Below are 20153 nucleotides of genomic sequence, written 5' to 3' on the forward strand. Positions count from 1 at the left end.
ATTGTCCGATCGAAAAATCGCAAAATATCGTCGCTCTCATCGTCTCACAATGAACAAATGGAAGCGTAACTACTAAAACACATACAGGTGTGGCGAGAATCTCTGAAAAGGTGTTATACTATCATACTTGTTTTTCTTTAAACAAAAAAAAAAATGTTTGAGAGCATCGTCGGGGATTTTTTGCTTATTTCCAATCATTCATTATTGTTTTTGTGGAACTCGTTGAAAACAGTTTGATATTAAAAAAGTATAGATTAGTTCAAGAATAGAATTTATTCACGTTGGAACAGAAGTAAATTATTGACATTTGGGGACGTTTTAATAGTTCGAAAAATCAAAAATCTAAATTTAAACTTTATCTAAGAAACTGAAGTTGATTCTAGACCAATTTTTGATACTTTAATTTGGAAATAATTGCGCGGACGCAATGTGTTACACAAACATAAGTGTATTTCAAGAATCCAGCCAATCGTATTCATTTGTAAATAATAATCGATGTGACATGAAAATTCGTCGTAGGCAACCTTTTATACTTCTTCGTAATTCTCGTCGCAGTAGGCTTTGAATTGATAGTTTCGCAGATTACCAACTGCTCATACCCACAATAGGCACAATTCTGTTTTAAGCAAGATTTATTTGTTTGTGTATTTAAATAATAATAGCCGTGCATTGTTAAATTATTTGATTTTAAATCCGCCCCTGCGCACTTCTTCCTAGTAACTTATACGTCATTTCAAATCTCGCGCGTGCCTGTTGGCAATGCTGTTGTTGTTCCACTAGTTGCCACCATTATTGTTAATCGTGTGAAATTTATAATGTTTATTAAAATTTTATCATTGGAAAAATGGTTGTTGATCTTAATTTATAGAAATTGAATTCGACTCCTTGGAATTTCTTAGGTAACGTAAAGTTTTCATTGAGTACATATCTGTGCATGTGACAGTTTATAGGACGCCGGCGTTTCGTCCTAAGGCATTGAAGGTGTTGTATTTGGTGTCTGCAATTGTTTCAATGCAAGAGAATCGTTAGAAGATAGTTAATGTTTGATGTTATTGCAAAGTTTAAGTTGCTTGTTTGTTCAAGTGGTTGAGAAGTTCCAAGTCTGTAGCTAACATGAACGTGGATGTAAATAGCAGCTTTATAGTTCCAACATGCGATAATAACTTGTGTTTTTAGGATATTTTCGACGACATTGTACCCACAATGGAAACTGATACTCCAGCACTCAATTCCACCTCTGAAAACGTTGACTCAATCATCGATGTACCCATCACTGCTGTAACATCTGACCCCGCTATCGAGACTTGTCTTGGAGAAGATTCAAACCCCACTATAAACACGTCCAACGACTTAAATCTATTTGAAAATATCATGGACACAACGGAACCGCTTCCAAGCAACGATGTTTCCATTGACAAAGAAATTATTATACCAGAAACAGAAGAAAGCACTGCTACGGATGACACTCCCGCCGCTGGTTTGGAAACACCTTCCACTAGTTTCGAAGCGAGTGTGAGCGAGATACCTGCAGTGGAAAAAGAACCAAATAAACCTGAGGAAGGTGAGAAAAGTGGCGAAATTGTGGCCCAAGAAATTGAGAACATTGACAAAACTGCAGAGGTTTCTTCAGAAAAACCCCCAGAAACAGGCGAAACTGTGAAAAATGTAGAAGAACAAGGAAAGGAGAAGAAGGAGGACGTGGTTGAAGATGTACCTGAAGAGAATGTTGAAATGATAGAGGCGGAGCCGGCGGTAGAGGCGGAGCCAGTGGTAGAGACGGAGTCAATGGTAGAAGCGGAGCCAGAACCTCAGACGGAGCTAGAAACACAAGCGGAACCAGAAGCAGACGCGAAACCAGTTGCTGAGCCACCAGTTGTTGAAAATGAAAGCGCACAAGTAGAGAAAAAAGACATAGAGGAGAAAGGTAATGCTTGAAGGGTTGTAAAATAGAAACTAATTGTCAGTTTAGATAAGGAGACGTCTCCTACTAACAATATTGAATATGTGGAATTGGGTGGGGTGAATGAAGAAACTCAGAAAGATACTGCTGTGAACGCCGATAAGGATGATAATGAGGATAAAGGTACAGGATGACTATTTTTGTACCAGGAAACTACAGTTTTGTTCTAGATAATGAAGCACAGAACATTTCCGTAGAGCCTATAGAAACCAATAACGAAAACGATGACGACGAGAGTCAACGAGAAAATCCTCTCTTTGTTAGGGTGAACTTGGATAAAGAAGACAATGACAAGGAGGGTACAAATAAGGAGGATTTGCTTGAAGAAGATCCCATAGCGTCTGATACATTCATCACTGAGAATACAGAGGGCGCTGATGAAGAATTGTGTATAATTCCAGACACAGAAAGAGTAATTTCACAGGTAAAAAGAAAATTAAAAATGTACACCTTTAATACAGCTTTTGTTTACAACTAGGAGAATACTTTAAAATAAACACACCACAATCACCCTAGAGAGGTCTGAATATAAGTTTTTTATGTACAAAAATTACAAAAAGTAAGAACCAAGTATTCTTTTTTGGTGTCACTTGAACACTGACACAACCAATGTACTAACTGTTTCGTGATTATTGTATCCTGTCATTGTGGCACCAGTGAAAAAATGTGCTTGCTGCATTTTGATTTTTTTTTTTTTTTTTTCACAAAAAACTATTCAGTGTGAGAATTAAATATGATCTATTGAGTAGTTTTCAAGTTGTCAGTTTCTCACTCATGCACATACACTTAACATCTGAAATAACTAGGAAAATTCGTGTACTCTTATTTGTTGATTTGTATAGGCTGAGAAAGAAGCTGCATTTTCCATTCCACCACTTCGAGACATATCAGAAGCAAGCTCTTCGACAGACCCTATAGAAGATGCAGCTAATGCTATTCAACCCCCCTCAGATGACACACCTTCTTCCAGTAACAAATTTGTTATATCAAAATGCAACATTGAAGACTTCCAGACCTGTTTGCAGTGTGTTTTGGTAAGTTTGTTTTGACTGAGTTTTCATTCACTCAGCAAGTGCCTCGCGTGTGATACTGCTGACCGTTCAACTCCCACATGGCAATATATTTTTTACAGAAACGCAAAGTCAAATACACAGTTACCAAAGATGAAACCATTAAATATATATGCCACGATAATTGTTTAGACAATTTCAAGCAAGAAAATGCTGATAACTATTTCCTAAATTGGGAAGGCGAGATCAGAGTGAAAGACTTAACCAGCAACAAAGAAACGACGCCTAAACCGGCCTACGAACGAAAATGCGTAGTCTGTAAGAAGAAAACCGACGACGAGGAAAATAATCTCACTTGGGAGATCATGGATTTCTGCAACGAGTTTTGTTTATGTGCGTATTTTTTCCAGCAGTTCTTAAAACTAACACAAACACGTTGTCCACGCGAAAATTGTAACGAGTTGTTGACGGGTTTCAGCAGCTACGCTGTCACTATATTGACAGTATAATAACGTGTTCGTATTAATATCGGTGGCCATTTTGACGTTTCAACTTCTTGATAAACGATTTCTTCTTCAGCTAAATATCAAAAGGAGATAGGATCCATTTGTGCAAGTTGTTCGGCGGAAGTACGTCCTAATTCCCTTGGAAAGTATTGCGTTCGTTTTGGCAACGATATTCGTCAGTTTTGCTCGAGTCATTGCCTCGAGGAATATAAAAAAGGGCTCAAAGTATGCTCCTACTGCCAACAAGACATGTCTTCGGAATCTGACGGTTTCCTAGCACCAGTAGGAGACAAAGGACAATTTAAAGATTTTTGCTCTCAGAGTTGCATGGAGAAATACGATATAATGACAAACAACAAACCACCCAAAGTTCCAGAAGGAAGCAAATGCTCAGTTTGCAAAACTGATAATCCAATCACGATCGACTATGAATGTGACGGAACCACAAACTACTTTTGTAGTGATCGATGTTTCGTCGCTTTTAGTTTCGTCAATAATATCACTCCAGGGAAATGTTCAATGTGCAGACGAAATTTTCCGACGGAAGTGCTCGAGAAAAATACAATGTTTTATGACAACGTACAATTCAGTTTTTGTTCAAACAGCTGCCAAAATATTTACATAATAGCACATCGAAAAATCGTACCATGCGTGTGGTGCAAAGTCAAGAAATATAACTTCGATATGATCAGAAGGTACTTCAAAACTGGTCCCGTACTGAATATGTGCAGTATAAACTGCTTGAGTTTGTTCCAAGTGTCAGTTAACGCTGTGCATTCCAAAAAGTACGTATTTTGTTTATTTTTTTTTCTGTCTTTTTCTCTATCTGTCTCTCTTGCAGGACATTGTGTAACTTCTGCAATAAACGTCATCAACCCATGTATCACCTAACGATGTCTGATGCCACAATCCGTAATTTTTGCTCCTATTCCTGTGTAATGTCCTTCCAGAATAAATTTAAAAAATCACCAATCACTCTAAATAATGCAGATGACGCCTCCTACCCTGTGCCAGCCGGTGAGCCTAAAAAAAATCGAAAATTTGCCCTTACAGAATCACAATGCCGTTAGTATACACCAACGTTTCTATAAACTAAATTTAAAATGTTTTATTTGACAGCTAAACCAGTTTCTCCGCCCCTTCCTGTGATAAGCAACGTACAAAGTTTGGCATCAAGTAAGAACGGCAATTTTGCAAATCCTCAACAGAATTCCAATAAGAGGGTCAAAAACAACGCCCCACCACAACACATTCTTAATTCAAACGTCGAAGTTCCCGTAAAAGTCAAACATCATATCATCATCAAGTCCACACCGGCGCCAGACCAGAGAAACGTCGCCACCATGTGCAAACTGCGCCAGCACCACAAGAGCACCACCATGAAACCCATCATGACCGACAAAAACATACAAACAGGTAAATACATATTAATTGCTGTTTCCATTTTAAAAAATTCGCTACACGTTTCGTGTTTTCTTGTTTTCAGAGCAACGAGAAGCTGAGCGGATCTTGATTCCCGTTCCGATCCCCGTATATATTCCTTCGCCCCTCCCCATGTACTCAGTCCCCGCGCCCTACCCCGTCCCATTCCCCCTCCCCATCCCCGTGCCCATCTTCATCCCCACCACTCGCAACTCCGCTAAAGGCATAATGAAGGAAATCAAGAAAATCCAAGTGAAAATTCCCACGGATCCATACGAGGCTGAGCTTTTGATGATGGCCGAAATGGTAGCCGGTGACAAAAAGGAAGAAAATACTGATTCTGAGAGCGACGTCGACGACGCCGGACCCGGAGACGAAGGAACGTTCAGTCCCGAACCCGTCGACGCTAGCAATACTTTTGGTGAAGACATGCTGCAAATGGCGCTCAAAATGGCCACCGAGTTGGAAGAACCGGCTGTAGATCTTGAGGGGGCTTTGACTGCGAATACTATAACGGCGCCCCAAGGCAGCGAAAACCCTAGCGAAGAGGCGGTTGATGACCCTCAGCCCATGATGCATATGGCCGAGAGGCAGTCATACAGAGGTAGAAAGCGGGGGAGAGGAGGCGGGAAGCAAGGGGGTACGAAGCGTAGAAGGATGTCACAGCCGGTAGATATGCCCGTAATGCCAGCACAACCAGTGCCGCCCCCGGAACCCGCCGAGAAGCCCGACGCCCACCTCTGTCTTAAAGTAAGCAGTTTAAGTAGAAAGTAGTGGATTGGCGCAGTCAGTGGGATTTTTGTTTTTTTTTGTGACGTTGTATTTGCATGTTGTGCTTAATTTTCAGTTTTATAATAAATGAGCGTTTTGCTCAATAAAAGTAAACAAAATGTTTTAGTATACGTTCGGCGTTAACGCCTGGAAACAATGGGTAACCACGAAAAATACCGAGTTGGAGAAGTCTTCCAAATTCGCAAAACCGTTTAAAACGGAAATATTGCAACTAACTGCAGACGAATTAAATTATTCTCTTTGTCTTTTTGTTAAAGAAGTTAGAAAACCGAACGGCGCTGAGTACGCACCAGATACTATATATTATTTATGTTTAGGTAAGCGTAAGCTTTGGGTTTCCTTATTTACAGTCAAATCGTACAGGAATTCAACAGTACTTGTTTGAAAATGGCCGCATAGACAACATTTTCTGTGATCCTTATTATGAACAGTTTACTGATAGTTTAGACGAAGTGGCTCGCAAATTCTCAGTCCTATATAACGATTCTCACTATATTGTAACCAGAGTTGAGGAGGAGCATTTATGGGAAAGTAAACAACTGGGTGCTCATTCCCCACATGTTCTGTTAAGTACTCTCATGTTTTTCAATACTAAACACTTCAATCTGACTGTAAGTAGTTTCTTTGGTGTCTAAAACGCCCCTAATGTATTTTTTATAGACCGTACAAGAACATATGCAGTTGTCATTTTCGCATATCATGAAACACTGGAAACGTAATCCGAACCAAGCAGGAGTTGCTCGTGTTCCGGGTTCCAGAAATGTTCTATTACGGTTTTATCCACCTCAGTCAGCCATGCGTAAGTAAATTACTAAGTAACGTATTAAATAATGAGAAATATATGTACAGAAAATAACACGCGCAAGAAGAAAGTATATGAACAGCAAGAAAATGACGAAAATCCCTTGCGCTGTCCAGTCAAGTTATATGAATTCTATTTGTCTAAATGGTAAGTGATAGTAGATCAATATTTTGTCTACTGTTTTATTTTTTTTTAAGTCCGGAAAGTGTGAAGACTAGAAACGATGTTTTTTATCTACAACCTGAAAGATCTTGTGTACCTGATAGTCCCGTTTGGTATTCGACAACCGCTCTGCCACAGGAAGCTTTAGAGAAAATGCTTCACAGGGTAAAAATGGTCAAAGAGATAAATGTTGCACTTTTAACTAGTTAAGTAGATTTCAATCATATAACATTGTGTAATGTGTATTTAATTCATTAATATCGAAAAATTAAATCTTCTGGATTCTACTAGCAGTTGTCACAAAATAAACATAGCTGTATTTGTATAAATAATTCTTTTATTAGATTTATTCCATTCATAAGTCGTACAGAAATAACTTAGTTGTTTTTAAACTACGTCGTAATAAAAAACTAAACTGGATTATCTTTGTTTGAATTACTGTTCTGTGACTTGACTGTGTCATAAATAATCTCATCTTTTTCGTTTGGGATCAACGTCTCGATCTCCATTTCGGACGGACTTCCAGTCTTAATATCGCCATAAATCTGAAAAAGGTGTCACTTAAACACGTGCAAGTGAACTGAGCATGCGCACCTACCTTTCCGGTACTATTAGCAGTTTGACGGTTAAGATAATTATTCGAAATCTTCATCTGACCAGAACTTTTATGGTGGTTAACCTCAATGGCAGATTTTAACAGATCACCCTTGGAACTACTTCCTTTAGCAACTTTGAACATCCCACTGGAGTAACTACCACGTCGTATACTATTACTCCTAGCACGAGTAATAAGAGCGTGCTCCCTATTTCTTCCCAAGGACGTTAAAGACCCAATCTGGTTATATTCAATGACTAAACTCAACCTTTCAAAACTGACCATCGTACTTTGATCTTTAAATTTAGGCTCCACGTCTTTTACGTCGGTACTTTCATCTATGAAACATAATTTATTTACAAGGAAATCCGTGTGGTCATAGTACCTTCAGCGACTTCAATTTTTCGTAACCACAGGCAGTGGATAAGGGCGTAAGCGATACCAGAAGTGACGGCGACCAGCCCCATCACCCGAAAACCCTGACGGATGCCAAACTTGGCAATCACGTGACCTCCGACGAAGCTACCGCTGCCTCTTCCTAGAAGAACCATATGTATACCTAAAGTTTTAATTATCACAATTACCTATGCTGAAGTGGGCCATGCCGATTACTCCAATCAGAGTCGCTAGTAATCCTTTAGGGGCCAAAATCGCACAGTATGTAGCCGCTGCCACCCACATCATGTGCACGGACAAGGATTCGAGAGCTTCGAATGGGAAACACCACCATGCGTTCCTAAAATTGATAAAATAGTACAAATGGTACTTGAATTATGTGGTAGGACATACTCTATGAGAGAGTATCCAACGAGTCTGGCAGCATGGGCGAAAAACGCCACTATGATAATAGTAATGTGGCCCACTTTTCTCGTTATGTTGTCTGCACCGTACAAAAAGGGCATACTACTAATGGTACCGACTGTCACAGTGATACCTAGAAGATAATTTGGCGCCCCCAGATCTTTCAAATAGAAGAAAAGATAACTTTCGATGAAGCCCCACAAGTTCCCTAAGATAAACAAAAAGCTTATAAAGACCACCACATGCGCCATCTTGAAAATGTTGCGTAAGTCTCGGAAAATGTTATCCGCTGGTAGCTTCGTTCCCAGGGGCATCAAATACACAGCGATTGAAGCAACAATCAACAAAACATCATACGTATAGAACGCGGCAGAGTAATCCGTGTAACCTAGCCTTCTACTGTTCCAGTCGATCAACGCCCCCGTGATTGGCGAAAATAACGCCATCCCCAAACTCGAAAACAGCTTCTCTTTGCCAAAATCGCCGCCATATTTTTCGATCATAGTCAGGGCTATAGGGTCCATAATAGTCATCCCTGCCGTCTGCATGATACTGGCCATGAACCTCAAAACGAAATATATCCAGAAAACTTTGTCGTCGCTTTTTTTGAATTCGGGGGGACAAGTTTCCGGTCCCCCCGAAATGAAATGGCATTTTTGTAAAATGCAGTCGTTCGAGTAGTTTCGTAAACGTTGCTGCGAACTTAAGTCGGTCCCGTCGGACACTAAACCACCACACCGAAGATCCTTTTCGTCCAGTTCCGTCACGTTAACCCTATACCTTCTCAGGAGTTTCTCTCTGAACCGTTTTTTGATGTCCATGACGTTGTCGTCTTCTTCACCCGAATCCAAATCGATACCCCCTTGTTCGATGGGTTCGCCCAAATTCGGGTGCATGTCGAGGGTGAGCAGCTGAGTTGAGTTCCTGAAAATTTACATTAAATACCATTTTCAAGTCAAACGATTTGTTGAAATCGGTACGGCTGAGATAATACTTGTTTGTGTTATGGCGATTATTAGATAATGAAAAGTGGTACAGTTTTTTCCCACGCCGTTTCAACGCTCCGCCGCATATCAGAATGGGAGTCGCGTTAATGTAACTTAAGTCGTTTTGAGTTGGCAACGAAAGAACAACGAATAAATGAATAAAAACCGTTTCGGACTAAGAGCGCGTGAACGTCAAAGCGTCAAAAGTCCTTTACAGGAAAACAATTTTTTTGGTCTTGTTAGTGAGATGCAATTTTTTTTGGTTTTGTAGAGGCAGTGGCGTAACAATCAAACGACGGGCCTGTGTTCTACAACACTATGGGGCCCCTAATGAACAGCTAAATAAAAATTATTTAAAAATACTAGTATTATGAGTAAAGTTTGAGTATATTGCGATTAGGGCTTACGTTTTATTAAAATCATTCTACCTGAAACACTGAATTAAAAAAAAACAAAATACAATAACTACCTACATACATATAATTAAAATGTATAAAGAGTGTTTCAAAATAATTTTCATCGAGATAGCTTTGAAATCGCTTCAACTCCTGTCTTTCCCTTCATGAAAATCTGCAGCCATAGGCGACTAGATGAAAATCCTTTTGAAACATGTTGGACATAAAATTGCCCATTTTTTAATCTCAAAATTGTTTTTTTTCTTTCCAATGGGCACAAGTTGATACAAGATTTGACACATCTAATCTTCTGGCAATTTGATTTTCAATTGAGGTAACAGGCAGTGAAGATAATGCATTGGCCCATCGTGTTTCTTAAAAAAAAATTTGTCATTTTTAATTTCAAAAAAGATTTTTCCGCTCAAGCCACCGAAAGTGGTATTGCAAGAAAAATGAAATATGCTGTGATAATTTCACTGGAACTAGTGCAGGTACTAGGTACTCATTCTGTAATAATTTCGCTGTCCAGTGTTTCTTGTACTTAAAAAATTAGTTGTAACATACATCAGATATGTTTTATTATCCCAAAAAGCACCACAAACACAAAGTTAAACTAGTTTTGAAAATACGAAAGTTTTCAAAAAACGAAACTGAAACTGAATTTTATTTGCGTCTTACCCACACCATAAAGTTTCACTGAAGATCTGAGGACAAAATTTAAGTATTTTGTTGTCCTGAATCATAAATTAGTCATACTTTTGTCGGCTAAAGATTGGTAATTTACTAAATGGGGTGTTAGATTTGCCACAATGGGATTGCGACAGTGCATTTCTAAAACCTGTCTATGATACTGAGATTCCGCCAGAGGTCCAGCCCTTTGCATCAAAAAATCGTAAATAGCAATGAACGATCGATCCTAGGATCACCGCACATTTTCGAATTTTTTATTTCGGAATGTAATTTGCGCAATAATATAAAAAATCCGATAAAACAAAAAATGTTCGTGTAACCGGACCAGGCCCCTTGAAGAAGCGGGCCCGTGTTCCGGCGAACACGGTAGTTACGCCACTGTGTGGAGGTCGCGGATTTCGCGGTTTTTCACGTTTTTCTTTTGACGTACTGTTCAAACAGATAATAAATTATAATTATCTCTTTCTTTGTTCCATTGTGGTACCTGTTATAGTTTCACAGCTCACGTGTCTTTCCGTGGCTAGAGATTAGTCGCGACCATCGAATCGTTACATGTGATGGAATATATCAACAACGGAAGAGAATATGAAAACAATATCAGACGGAACACACGCAGTTGTGGCTCCCTGAGAGTCATACAAAGCTTGGACCGTTTAAGTAGCCCCTTAGCTTCGCCGTTCAGGAAATTTTCGAAAATTCTTGTGGTTCCAGTCTAAGGGGTTATGTTATGTACCCGGTTTTTTAATCAATTTTGCACAAATATAACGCAGTTAGTCTGCTCACTCAAAGATATTAAAAATGTACTCGACGTACCCATGCCGAGTGTTGTTTTTCAAGTTTTTCTTCAAGTGGAAGTACAAGTCATCCGTATTTCCAGGGTCGAGGAGTTTGTTTCCCTCAGGTACGACCTGGGGTTTCTTGAAGATGCAATGATCTACGCACATGTCTAAAGCAACGTCTAGTTCTTCGTCTTCCGGGCATTCCCTGCTGGGACACGGACTCCACCACACTTCCACGTATCCTTTTTTGGGATGCGTGATGATGTATCCTGAGGGAACAGCGCCTGCTATTTCTTGGTGCGGTAGTAAGAGAAGACAGTGGTGTAGTGCTGCTGTTAGAATAAATGAAATTATAACAACGGGTTTGTATCTTCCAAATTTGTCCACTAAGAACCCGGTGATGGGAGGGGCGACGAACGTGGTGAAGGGCAGCGCGAGGTATATCATTGCTATTTCTTCCATTGTGATACCTAAACTTTGCATGTGAATGGTTAAGTAAGGTACGAGGGATGAGGTTGCTGAAAAAAAAAATAAAGCAAATTTTTGATTTGTTGCCGTGTTAAGTTTTACCTCCGTAAAGGAAGAATAGGGTCACTTTTAACATAATCAGGTTCTTGTTGATGCCCCATTTTTTTGTTTTTTTGGGCAGGGGCACTTTCTCTTCCATGGTAGTTGCTGTGTCTGTACCCATTGTTCACTGTATTGTTTCACGCGCCGAAGTGTAATGAATTGTACAACTGGCAGATTTTGTTAAATTTTTATTTGTCGAGAGTAAGATAATGTCAAGCACAATGAAATAAGTTTCATACTATTTGTTCAATTCAACTGCATGTGTGAATTTAAACACATTTTTTAAATATGTGATTAAAATCGCTTAATAGTGCAAATATGACTTAAGTCGTTTTGACGCGGCCTTAGCATTCGATAATTTTTGCGAATTTGTTTTTTGATAACAGCAGATGAATGTTTTTGTCAATAGTGCGTAGAAAGTATATTTTTGTAATTTGATACTTGTTTATTAATTAAGAAAATTGCTTCTTTAAATAGTGAGTCAGTTGACAAATCATTACACTGTCATTTGAAGTTGACAAAATTTGTGACGAAAGTGTCAAACGTTACACAATTTTCTTAGCTAGAACCCGAATTTTGATTTTTTCAATTGGTTACTAATTAATTCCTATTGGTTGTGGGATTATGATAAAAATAACCCCCGTTGCGTAAGTGAGAATAAATATCAACTTTATCAAATACTGGGCAAATAATACGTCTTTTATTCAAACGCTTATTTATCTTTCGTGGCTTTCTTATTCGGTGACAATTTTATGGCTTTTGGCGTTGTATGATATACATTTATCTTGTTTCTATAACCAACTCTAATTTTAACACTCTTTGGAAAAACTGCCGTCTGATAAGACTTTAAGATCACACAAAGACCTACAATTCCGATGTCACACGGTTATGGTATGTAGCGTATTTATTTTTACCCATGTTTAGTATTATTGTTGACTAGACAAAAAATTATTTCGCTTTATCTCATCGTGAAATCACAAACCACAGAGACAATTAGACGAGAATTTAGGTTGATCTTAATAACAATAGTTTGTTTTTAATCCTATTTGTTAAGTAACGTTAAAAACAATAAATTGCCCAAACAAAGAAACGACAAACTGATGGAAAAATTCTCCACTGTTGTTTGTTTCCGTAATGTTGAAACTTTAGAGTCAACACCGGATCTAGAATTTCGCCAGCTGAACTTTGTTGTTCGACTGTTTGTTATACATTTACTTTTGAAGTGCGTAAGAAACTCGTGGATAGAATTTCTTAATTAATTAAGTTAAAAGCGGAATAACAGAGTTATATTAGTTACTCGAACGTCGTTCGAAATATTTTGCAGAAAAAATTGCAACCCGAATTTCTAAAATTAAACGAACTGGTGAAGCTGACGTAGTTCCAGGGGCGCCCGCCAGACTAGCGCTGCGATCGCGTCACCTCATACAGTACGAAACGTACCGTGGATCACACAAGGGATGCAGACACCCTTTTAATCAATGGACAAGACAAAAGGTTTTTAGCGACTTCAGGTCAGGTCAGGCCACATCAAGTCCCTTTATATAACTTTTTAAGATATTTTAAGGTGGTTATTAAGGTTATTATTTTTCAAAAATTATTTTATAATACGAATCAACAAAAAACAAGTATACTAGTACAAAAGGTATAAGGTTATATGACCATCATAAAAGTAGTTGACCGCAAATAAATACTCCCTTTATGTGGTTCGCACTAAGCTTACCGGTTGGCAATAAATCGTCTTCTAAACATTTCTTGCTCACATTTAACAGGGCCGGCTTTCAAAGCGAGTGGTTATTTCGGAACCCTCAGCGGCTGCAGGTAGTAAAGAAATAGTGGAGTGGTGGATTTTCATATTTAGTGAAAGCCGCCCCTGAACGAAACCACAACAGCCGGTCGAGCTGCAGCGGACACGTTATTTACGACCCTAAAACCATTTCTATTGTAAACAACTGAACTTATGATGGCCATATAACCTTATAGCTTTTGGTCCACTATACATATGCAATGCAGTTCTTCAAGTGCTATCGGAAGGACTAAATTGGAAAATGTGTATTTTATTTTAAAGGAGCCTTAAACCTCAGTAATTGAGTTTCATCCGTACACTCGCCACTGATTTTTTTTTATTTCATCTATAAATCTTCACAGATCTGCGAGTGTTCAACTGTCTTCATCAATTATCAGATGTATGCCATAATCTTCGAAAAGTACTGTTGCTACGTGCAATAATTTCTTACGGTGTACCTTGATAAGAAATGAGGTCATTACGCATAGTATTCTATAGATACAAATAACTTTTTTTTCATTCATACTCACGTAGTTTAAGTTATTCTGAAACACTTTTGGAATGCGAAATGACGTAAGACGTACGTTTTTTAGCTTTTTAGCGCCCGTACTTCCGACAAACATCGAAGGAAAGTGAAATTTTAATTAGCTCTAGCTTCAGACACTTTGGAAACTAATTAAATTGGGGCTATTAAATTTTCAAATTTGACGGTGTTGGAAGTGAGATGTCGCCTCAAACTTGCAAATGTTAATTTATTCCATGAATTATTAGTGCGAAAGTGGCGTGTCTATGATAATTTCGGGTCGAATTTTTATCCTCGAAAAAAAAATCGTCTGGCTTGGCAAGATTTAGGACGTGTCGGTATTAGGTTCTTCCGGGGCACCCATTCTTCATTCCTTGTTATCCCATCTCGACGAACACAGTCCCGTAATTAAATTTTGCGATTGTCGAAAACTTTAAAAAGCAACCAATGGGAAAAATGGCTCGTTGTCCTTGTCGAGCGGTTGCGCTTGCGTGAGTCATCGTTCACCATTGGCCTCCTCAGACTGGCGCAATGTGGTTTTGCGTTATGTCTTCTTATGTCAATCGTGTCCGTTTATGCATGTCGTGATGGTGCAGGTGGCGTTAAGTTTTTGCGTAAAGTAGCCTCTCTTCAGGTTCGGGCTTTATTTTTATTTTGATCGCGCCTCTTCCCCGAATCTCCATCTTCCGCTCCGCGTTCATTTGCCCATCAATGCGACGTCCACCGCAATAATGTCCAAGCACAAGCATGAGAAGAAGACCAACGTGATTAACCGCACCACCAGCGAGACCCTGCGGCTGGGGGAGGCCGAGCTGCGGGTGCTGCCGCCGGCGAACCCGCAGGCGGCGCGCAAGAAGATCCAGAACTCGTCCAGCTCCTTCCAGATCACCGGGGTGAGCATGACCCGGACCGACGGCGACGACTCCGCCGACGACCTGGACACCGACGACATCTCCAGGGTGACGGACAACGAGACGCCGAGCTTCTCGGAGGACTCGCGCGACACGGACGACCACCAGCTGGACGCCCCCGCGCCGGCCGAACCGCAAGCCGAGGTGAAGCAGAAGCCGCCGGACGAGCGCTTCAAGATTGTCAAGATCCCAAGTGCCGCCCCCTTCAGTCGGGGGCGATGGATCTGCGTCGACTACTTCGACGACGCCACCGAGAAGGGGCCCAAGCGGCTGGACAACGCCGCGAGATCTGCTATGGTACAAGAGCAAGGTAGATTGCCGCCGAGAAAAGGGTTGCCTGGTAAGATGGGTGTGCTGTTGTCGTTCTGGATCGATCTTAAAGCGTTAATGCTGGTGTGAGGAAAAGGCGATGGCACTATTGTTTTGACCTTGGACCAATACCATAATTCCGGCGATGATATCAGGAGTTGCATCAACGAGAGAAACAAAAAATTATTTACAGTTAATTCGAGTTAAAGTGGGATTTGGGAACGACAGGTTACGAATGCCGTAGGCACGGCATAATCGAGGATAACCTCCTAAAACCAGAGAAAAATCGCTTTTCGCCCCGTCTGGGTTTGTTGATTTCCGCTTAATTAAAAAATACCTTGGCTAGATTACGACGCTGTTTCCTAAATTAATTTCTGTTCAATACCAATTCGACAAAATCATGTACTAGGTTTCAACAATAGGTTTTTATTGAAATAGACCTCTATTCTCTTATTTTATATGAGTAATCTGAATAATACGTGATATTTTTTATTTTATGTTACATCATAATTTAATTTACGACAGTGTTTTTGTTTTCCCATTGTCAAATTTTGTAATTACACCATATTTTACCCACAAAGGTTTATGTATGTTTCGTGGAGAAGAGCTGTAAAAAAGGCATAACACGTGTCGTATCGTTTTAAGAAGTGTTTGAGAAACGCTTTTATCCAAACTAGGGCTATTTTTACATTTTGATAAAAAAAATTCTCTGATCTAATTCTCTTTTACCGAACCGAGTCGAGTCTTCGTTGAACGTCAAATTGTGTTTCGGTCATAAACGTGTCAAAAAATGTATTGATGGTTCATATTACTTGTTCCCGATTTCTTACGAGTGTAGACGAAAGTCCAATTTCGCGTTTTGATTGCACACCTTTTAAAACACGAAAATATAAGTTTACCGTTTCGTGCTGTCTGGTGATTTTTTTCCATAAGTTAGCCACGCTTTTTGGTCACGCGATACCGTTTTAAGTGAAAAATCCAAAATAGGTAAATTATTGAAAGTATATTATTTTTAAAAAGTGTATGCATTTTTTAGCATTTATTGTTAGAGTGTGCACTACAAATTTCATTTCTGTGTCTTATCAGGCAACCAAAATTTTCCTTTTTTATCAGTGGCTGTATAAATCCGACTTTCAGCTTACACATCGCCGCATTATACTACTATTCAGCAGAACTTCAGTTTTGTTGGTACCAAACCTGCCGGAAGTGCGAAGGGTTTTCCTCAGGGCTATTCTTCAATTTTGACTAGCGAAGGCTTAGAACCGGCCGATTTTGTGAGCCGGGAAAACATTGCCCAATATAACCAGAAGGCTGCCACTCAACCATCCAATGTGAATGGACAAAAGGTAATTACGACTTTTTAAAGAAAAGTCAAATTTTGTTAGAAATCGAGCAATTCATAGTTCTATAAGATCAGCGAAATGGTTGTTCTACAACTTGAGCCAAACCTACAGGTGTAATTAACTGAGGTCATACGCTCACCGGGTGGCAAGTTATCAACCTTTTATTTGTTACGGGTTATCTTACAGAAGGGTTATACAAGTAACCTTGGTAAAAATCGCGATAGTGTAAAATTGTGTCCCGATAGATAAGTACCATAAATTCGTCATTTGTTACCCGTGTTTGCGTAACAAACAGAATGGGATTATAATAGTGTGAGAACGTTTCCTGTTACTATTGACAAGATACAAGTGTCCGGTATTTGCTCACGGAGGCGTAATATCTCAATAATGACTCGTAAAGCAAACTATGAGACGTTTTGTTGACAATACCCTGAAATTGCTTCAGTTGGCAATAATCGGGAAATCGGAGCCTAATCTAATTAACTTAATCCAAAATTTAATCTAATTAATGTCGTTGAGAGGTGTTTGCTGACAGTCGAACTGAAAATCCGTGTTGCTTGGCGACCAGACTTGGAGAGCGGAAGGCGTAGGCGTTATTTGAAATTCGTTTCTTAAATTAGTTGTTTATTACACTTTACAAAAGGAATAATTTGCGATTTGTCTTTGTACACGCTTTGTGATAATGCTCATTATTTCAGGACGATATTCTGTCTGACATAAAAGTTGCCTTAACGTCAATGCCAGCTTCAAATTCGGGGTAAGTTATTTACATATTTTTGCATGCTGAGTGCCGTCTGCTTGATTTTTGCCATTATTATTTAATAAATTCCCTGTGATCAAGAGAACTCGTAATCGAATCATCCCGGGACGCGATCCGCGAATCTCGATCAAATCGGAACGATGCTCCGGTTCTTCCATTTGTTACTAATCAAGTAATCACAAATGAATTGGATCTTTTTTTGACATTTAACTCGACGGTTATCACTTGTATTTAGCACAGATACACGATTGACGTCCAAGGATGACGCGACTTTAATTCGTATAGTTACAAGGTCTTGATTTATTTCAGGTTGGTGTGTGATACGGAGCAGTAATGCGTTATTTTCTTTGTTATTTTATTTTAAGTTCTTTTATTAAAGGTTTAGTGAAATTTTAACTTTTGCACATTCAATTTTCCCAACAAAATGCAAAGGATAACGTTTCACGCCTAAATAAAGTAAAACTTTATTTGATTTCTTCATTGTGTTACATTTTAATGGTTTGAGTTTATTATTAAGTTCGAGAAGACTGCATGTTTTTATGTGAATTATTTTTATTTTTTCAGTTTTTTCTTTATTATTTAATTTTTAAAACACTTGTGATTTTGGCACGATAGTGAGTTATTTTGTGATAATAAACCTTGTAACTGTATTGTGAGTAATTGTTGTTTCTTATTTTGAGTTGTGGTGACAGTAGTTCACTCTGGCATTAAAACACGTGTGCTACTTGGGGGCGTTTGTAATAACAAATTTCTTCGTTTTCTGTATCCGTGAAGTGATCTCGTTTGGTGTGTGGCACGAAAGTTAGAAATGGTGTAGGCGGCTGTTGCACAGCTAAATTTGCACTCATTTTCGCTCGTCAAAAATCGGGACTGAGGTTAGAAAGGTGACGCGAGTCCCGATTTTTGATGCGCGAAGCGCACTTATCTTTTATTTTCGGACGTACGTTGCAGCTACGTTTTTTCCTTAGTGGTTTAGTTTGCTTCGAGACGGCCGGTGGTGGTTCGTCGCCGGGTTTTGAAGGTTCGTCGTTTGGCGGCAAATCGTGTTTGTTGTGCTCTTTGCTGCGTTCAGAAACGTGCGCGCCGGCCAGAAAGACCTTAAGAAAGTCAGAACGCCGGCGTCAAAAGTGAATCGATACAGTCGAATAGACGCAGTAATATAAAGGTTACCGCAACATGCAATTTTCTGCTTGAACTAATGACGACAGAACACCACGAACTTGTGGAGAGCCCTTTAAAGGGCTCCGAAGAAGATTTGCCTTTAGTTTTGCCTAGCCACGATTTTAACGAAGCGACGGTGTTCGCCGTGTATTGCTTTATAAAAAAGTTCGTGGGGTAAGTGCATCGGGTGGTCTGCACTGCTTTGGTTGATCGCACGTAGGCCGAAAAATTTGTGGGTTAATTGGTTTTTTTATGTAGGTCTGCTCCCAACAACAACAACATTGATAGGAAGATCGAAGAAGCTTTGGTGAGTTTTTTGTTTTAAGGGATGCGTTACGTAATCGTGTCGGTGTGGCAGACACGTAACAGTAGTGGTGGTTTTTTGTTTAGGACGCTGTGAAGACTCACTTGATGGTGGCTGTCCACAAAGAGGTCGACTTCTTGAAGACTAGAGTTAGCACTTTGGAAGGACGCGTCAACGAGCTAGAGATTGAGAATTCGATTTTAAGAGTTAACTATTTATTGTTTAAGTCCTAAGGTATTTCCCGACTTAGTCGTACGTGCAATTTTGTGTTTGCATGTTGATCTCATTATTTCGAATTAGATTGTTATTCCTTTTGAAGGATGATTGTTTCGTTGTTAATTTTTACCCCGACAATACTTTGTGAGCAGCATTTGGGTTGCTTTATGGATAAACCCGATTCGGTGGACTAACATGTAGATAAATCATCGAAATTCAAAGGGATCCGTTCAACCTTTGGAAATGGGTCCCGTTGAATTAAATATTTTAATCGTACTTTGTAATTTTCTTGTTTTATCCATCTTCCTGGCATCGGCTAGGAATCACAGCTCTTGACAAATCTGCTATTTCCTTGCACATCATTATTTATCGTTCAAAAACAAACTGCTATGCCAGTAAGATGGACTCGAGTTCTGTCCAAAATGAAACAAGGGAATGAATTTAGAAGAGGTGATAAGGATTGTGATGTTATGTTAGGTTTTTTAAATGTAGCTTTGTCGATAAGGTGATTTATTGTCTGTGACAATACTGAAGGACTGGTTTAAAATTTTTTATCAGGAGCAATGCTGTAGAATTATTTGTGAATATCGAATGGTATAACTGTGCATGGTGGAAGGTTTCTAACATGATCTGTGGGGTGTGCATATAAAAAAAGCTTTATGGTAGAGTATACCAATAATGGCTGTGCTAGGAATTTAGAATACTCTCAAGAGTAAGTCATAGCGTATTTAGTTTATTTGAAAATTTTCTATTTTCATATTGTTTCATTTGACAGTATTAACCCTACTTCTACAATAATTTTACTGTAGCTTTTTAAGTATCCACTGTGAAAGCACCATTTAGGCGTAATGGCTCTTTCACATTTATACCACCCGTTTGGTAACTAATCTCTCACCTCTCCTTGACATATTAGTGAGATTTTTGTTATTACTCATACTGATTTATTATGCGTTTGTTACGTGGTTTTAATGCGATGCTCGGACATCTTTTGTGCCATATTCTTTCATCACCAGTTGAAGAGAATGACCATTGTCATATTTTTATTTGTGTTCTCTTTAATAAAAATCATAAAATGTGAAAGCCTTTTTTTAATTCCCGCCACTAGCTCCAAAATTGATCCGAACTACAGCTGTACCGCCTTTCGTAAAAGGCGATCCGTAGCTGTCAAATTATTCCAGTGGCGTACCGTTCGAAAGGTAAGTATTGGAAGTGTTCACCCACTGAACATCCTGATGTGTTCTTAACTTGGAAATAAGGAGCCAAGGGATAGATACTTCCTGGGTTTCATCCAAACTCGGAGAAATGCTGCAGGGGAGTTATAAAAGTTTGTAGTAAGAGTGAAACGTGGTTATAAGTTAACTGTTTGTGTCAAG

General features: G+C 39.2%; 3 protein-coding genes across 7 annotated transcripts; 2 read left to right on the forward strand and 1 right to left on the reverse strand.

Moving 5' to 3' along the window:
• Window positions 1-762: 762 nt before the first annotated feature.
• On the forward strand, window positions 763-7074 carry LOC135131247 (zinc finger MYM-type protein 3). 2 transcript variants are annotated; one of them, XM_064058895.1, is made up of 16 exons: window positions 763-899; window positions 951-1125; window positions 1177-1924; window positions 1970-2083; window positions 2131-2384; window positions 2803-2994; window positions 3093-3363; window positions 3550-4261; window positions 4318-4541; window positions 4596-4892; window positions 4963-5648; window positions 5797-6007; window positions 6054-6301; window positions 6351-6489; window positions 6540-6639; window positions 6690-7074. In XM_064058895.1, the coding sequence occupies exons 2-16, from the start codon at window positions 1114-1116 to the stop codon at window positions 6862-6864; spliced, it is 4383 nt and encodes a 1460-aa protein (XP_063914965.1). In that variant the 5' UTR covers window positions 763-899; window positions 951-1113; the 3' UTR covers window positions 6865-7074. The 2 variants fall into 2 exon arrangements, with proteins under 2 accessions (XP_063914965.1, XP_063914966.1); XM_064058896.1 differs by lacking the exon at window positions 951-1125.
• Window positions 6974-11696, reverse strand: LOC135131248 (uncharacterized). The gene is made up of 7 exons (XM_064058897.1): window positions 11471-11696; window positions 10935-11418; window positions 8039-8974; window positions 7834-7985; window positions 7635-7787; window positions 7253-7587; window positions 6974-7199 (listed from the first exon to the last, which is right to left on the reverse strand). The coding sequence occupies exons 1-7, from the start codon at window positions 11589-11591 to the stop codon at window positions 7065-7067; spliced, it is 2316 nt and encodes a 771-aa protein (XP_063914967.1). The 5' UTR covers window positions 11592-11696; the 3' UTR covers window positions 6974-7064.
• Window positions 11697-12231: 535 nt separating this feature from the next.
• Window positions 12232-19860, forward strand: LOC135131146 (uncharacterized). 4 transcript variants are annotated; one of them, XR_010280877.1, is made up of 7 exons: window positions 12232-12361; window positions 12795-15027; window positions 16134-16342; window positions 17038-17096; window positions 17409-18434; window positions 18519-18567; window positions 18651-18693. XR_010280877.1 is itself a non-coding variant. In XM_064058724.1 (6 exons), the coding sequence occupies exons 2-6, from the start codon at window positions 14508-14510 to the stop codon at window positions 18795-18797; spliced, it is 984 nt and encodes a 327-aa protein (XP_063914794.1). In that variant the 5' UTR covers window positions 12234-12361; window positions 12795-14507; the 3' UTR covers window positions 18798-19860. The 4 variants fall into 4 exon arrangements, 3 of the variants coding, with proteins under 3 accessions (XP_063914794.1, XP_063914795.1, XP_063914796.1); XM_064058724.1 differs by lacking the exon at window positions 17409-18434 and having other exon boundaries at window positions 12234-12361; window positions 18651-19860; XM_064058725.1 differs by lacking the exon at window positions 17409-18434 and having other exon boundaries at window positions 12234-12361; window positions 12855-15027; window positions 18651-19860.
• The last annotated feature ends 293 nt before the right edge of the window (window positions 19861-20153 follow it).

Source organism: Zophobas morio, unplaced genomic scaffold, assembly GCF_036711695.1.
Source record: "Zophobas morio isolate AGI-343-1 ecotype UQ-CSIRO unplaced genomic scaffold, CSIRO_AGI_Zmor_V1 ptg000019l, whole genome shotgun sequence".
In the NCBI taxonomy this organism is placed as follows: Eukaryota; Metazoa; Arthropoda; class Insecta; order Coleoptera; family Tenebrionidae; genus Zophobas; species Zophobas morio.

Bases quoted from the DNA above. Each gene is read 5' to 3' on its own strand.
- LOC135131146 (XM_064058724.1), top strand. From the start codon at position 14,508: ATGTCCAAGCACAAGCATGAGAAGAAGACCAACGTGATTAACCGCACC. The intron at 15,028-16,133 runs GTAAGATGGGTG...TCCGACTTTCAG, and splicing joins GCCGAGAAAAGGGTTGCCTG to CTTACACATCGCCGCATTAT. The intron at 17,097-18,518 runs GTAAGTTATTTA...TTTTTTATGTAG, and splicing joins ATGCCAGCTTCAAATTCGGG to GTCTGCTCCCAACAACAACA.
- LOC135131248 (XM_064058897.1), bottom strand. From the start codon at position 11,591: ATGGGTACAGACACAGCAACTACCATGGAAGAGAAAGTGCCCCTGCCC. The intron at 11,419-11,470 runs GTAAAACTTAAC...TTTTTTTTTCAG, and splicing joins CCTATTCTTCCTTTACGGAG to CAACCTCATCCCTCGTACCT. The intron at 8,975-10,934 runs GTACGTCGAGTA...GTAAATTTTCAG, and splicing joins AAAAACAACACTCGGCATGG to GAACTCAACTCAGCTGCTCA.
- LOC135131247 (XM_064058895.1), top strand. The intron at 2,084-2,130 runs GTACAGGATGAC...GTTTTGTTCTAG, and splicing joins GGATGATAATGAGGATAAAG to ATAATGAAGCACAGAACATT. The intron at 4,262-4,317 runs GTACGTATTTTG...TCTCTCTTGCAG, and splicing joins AACGCTGTGCATTCCAAAAA to GACATTGTGTAACTTCTGCA.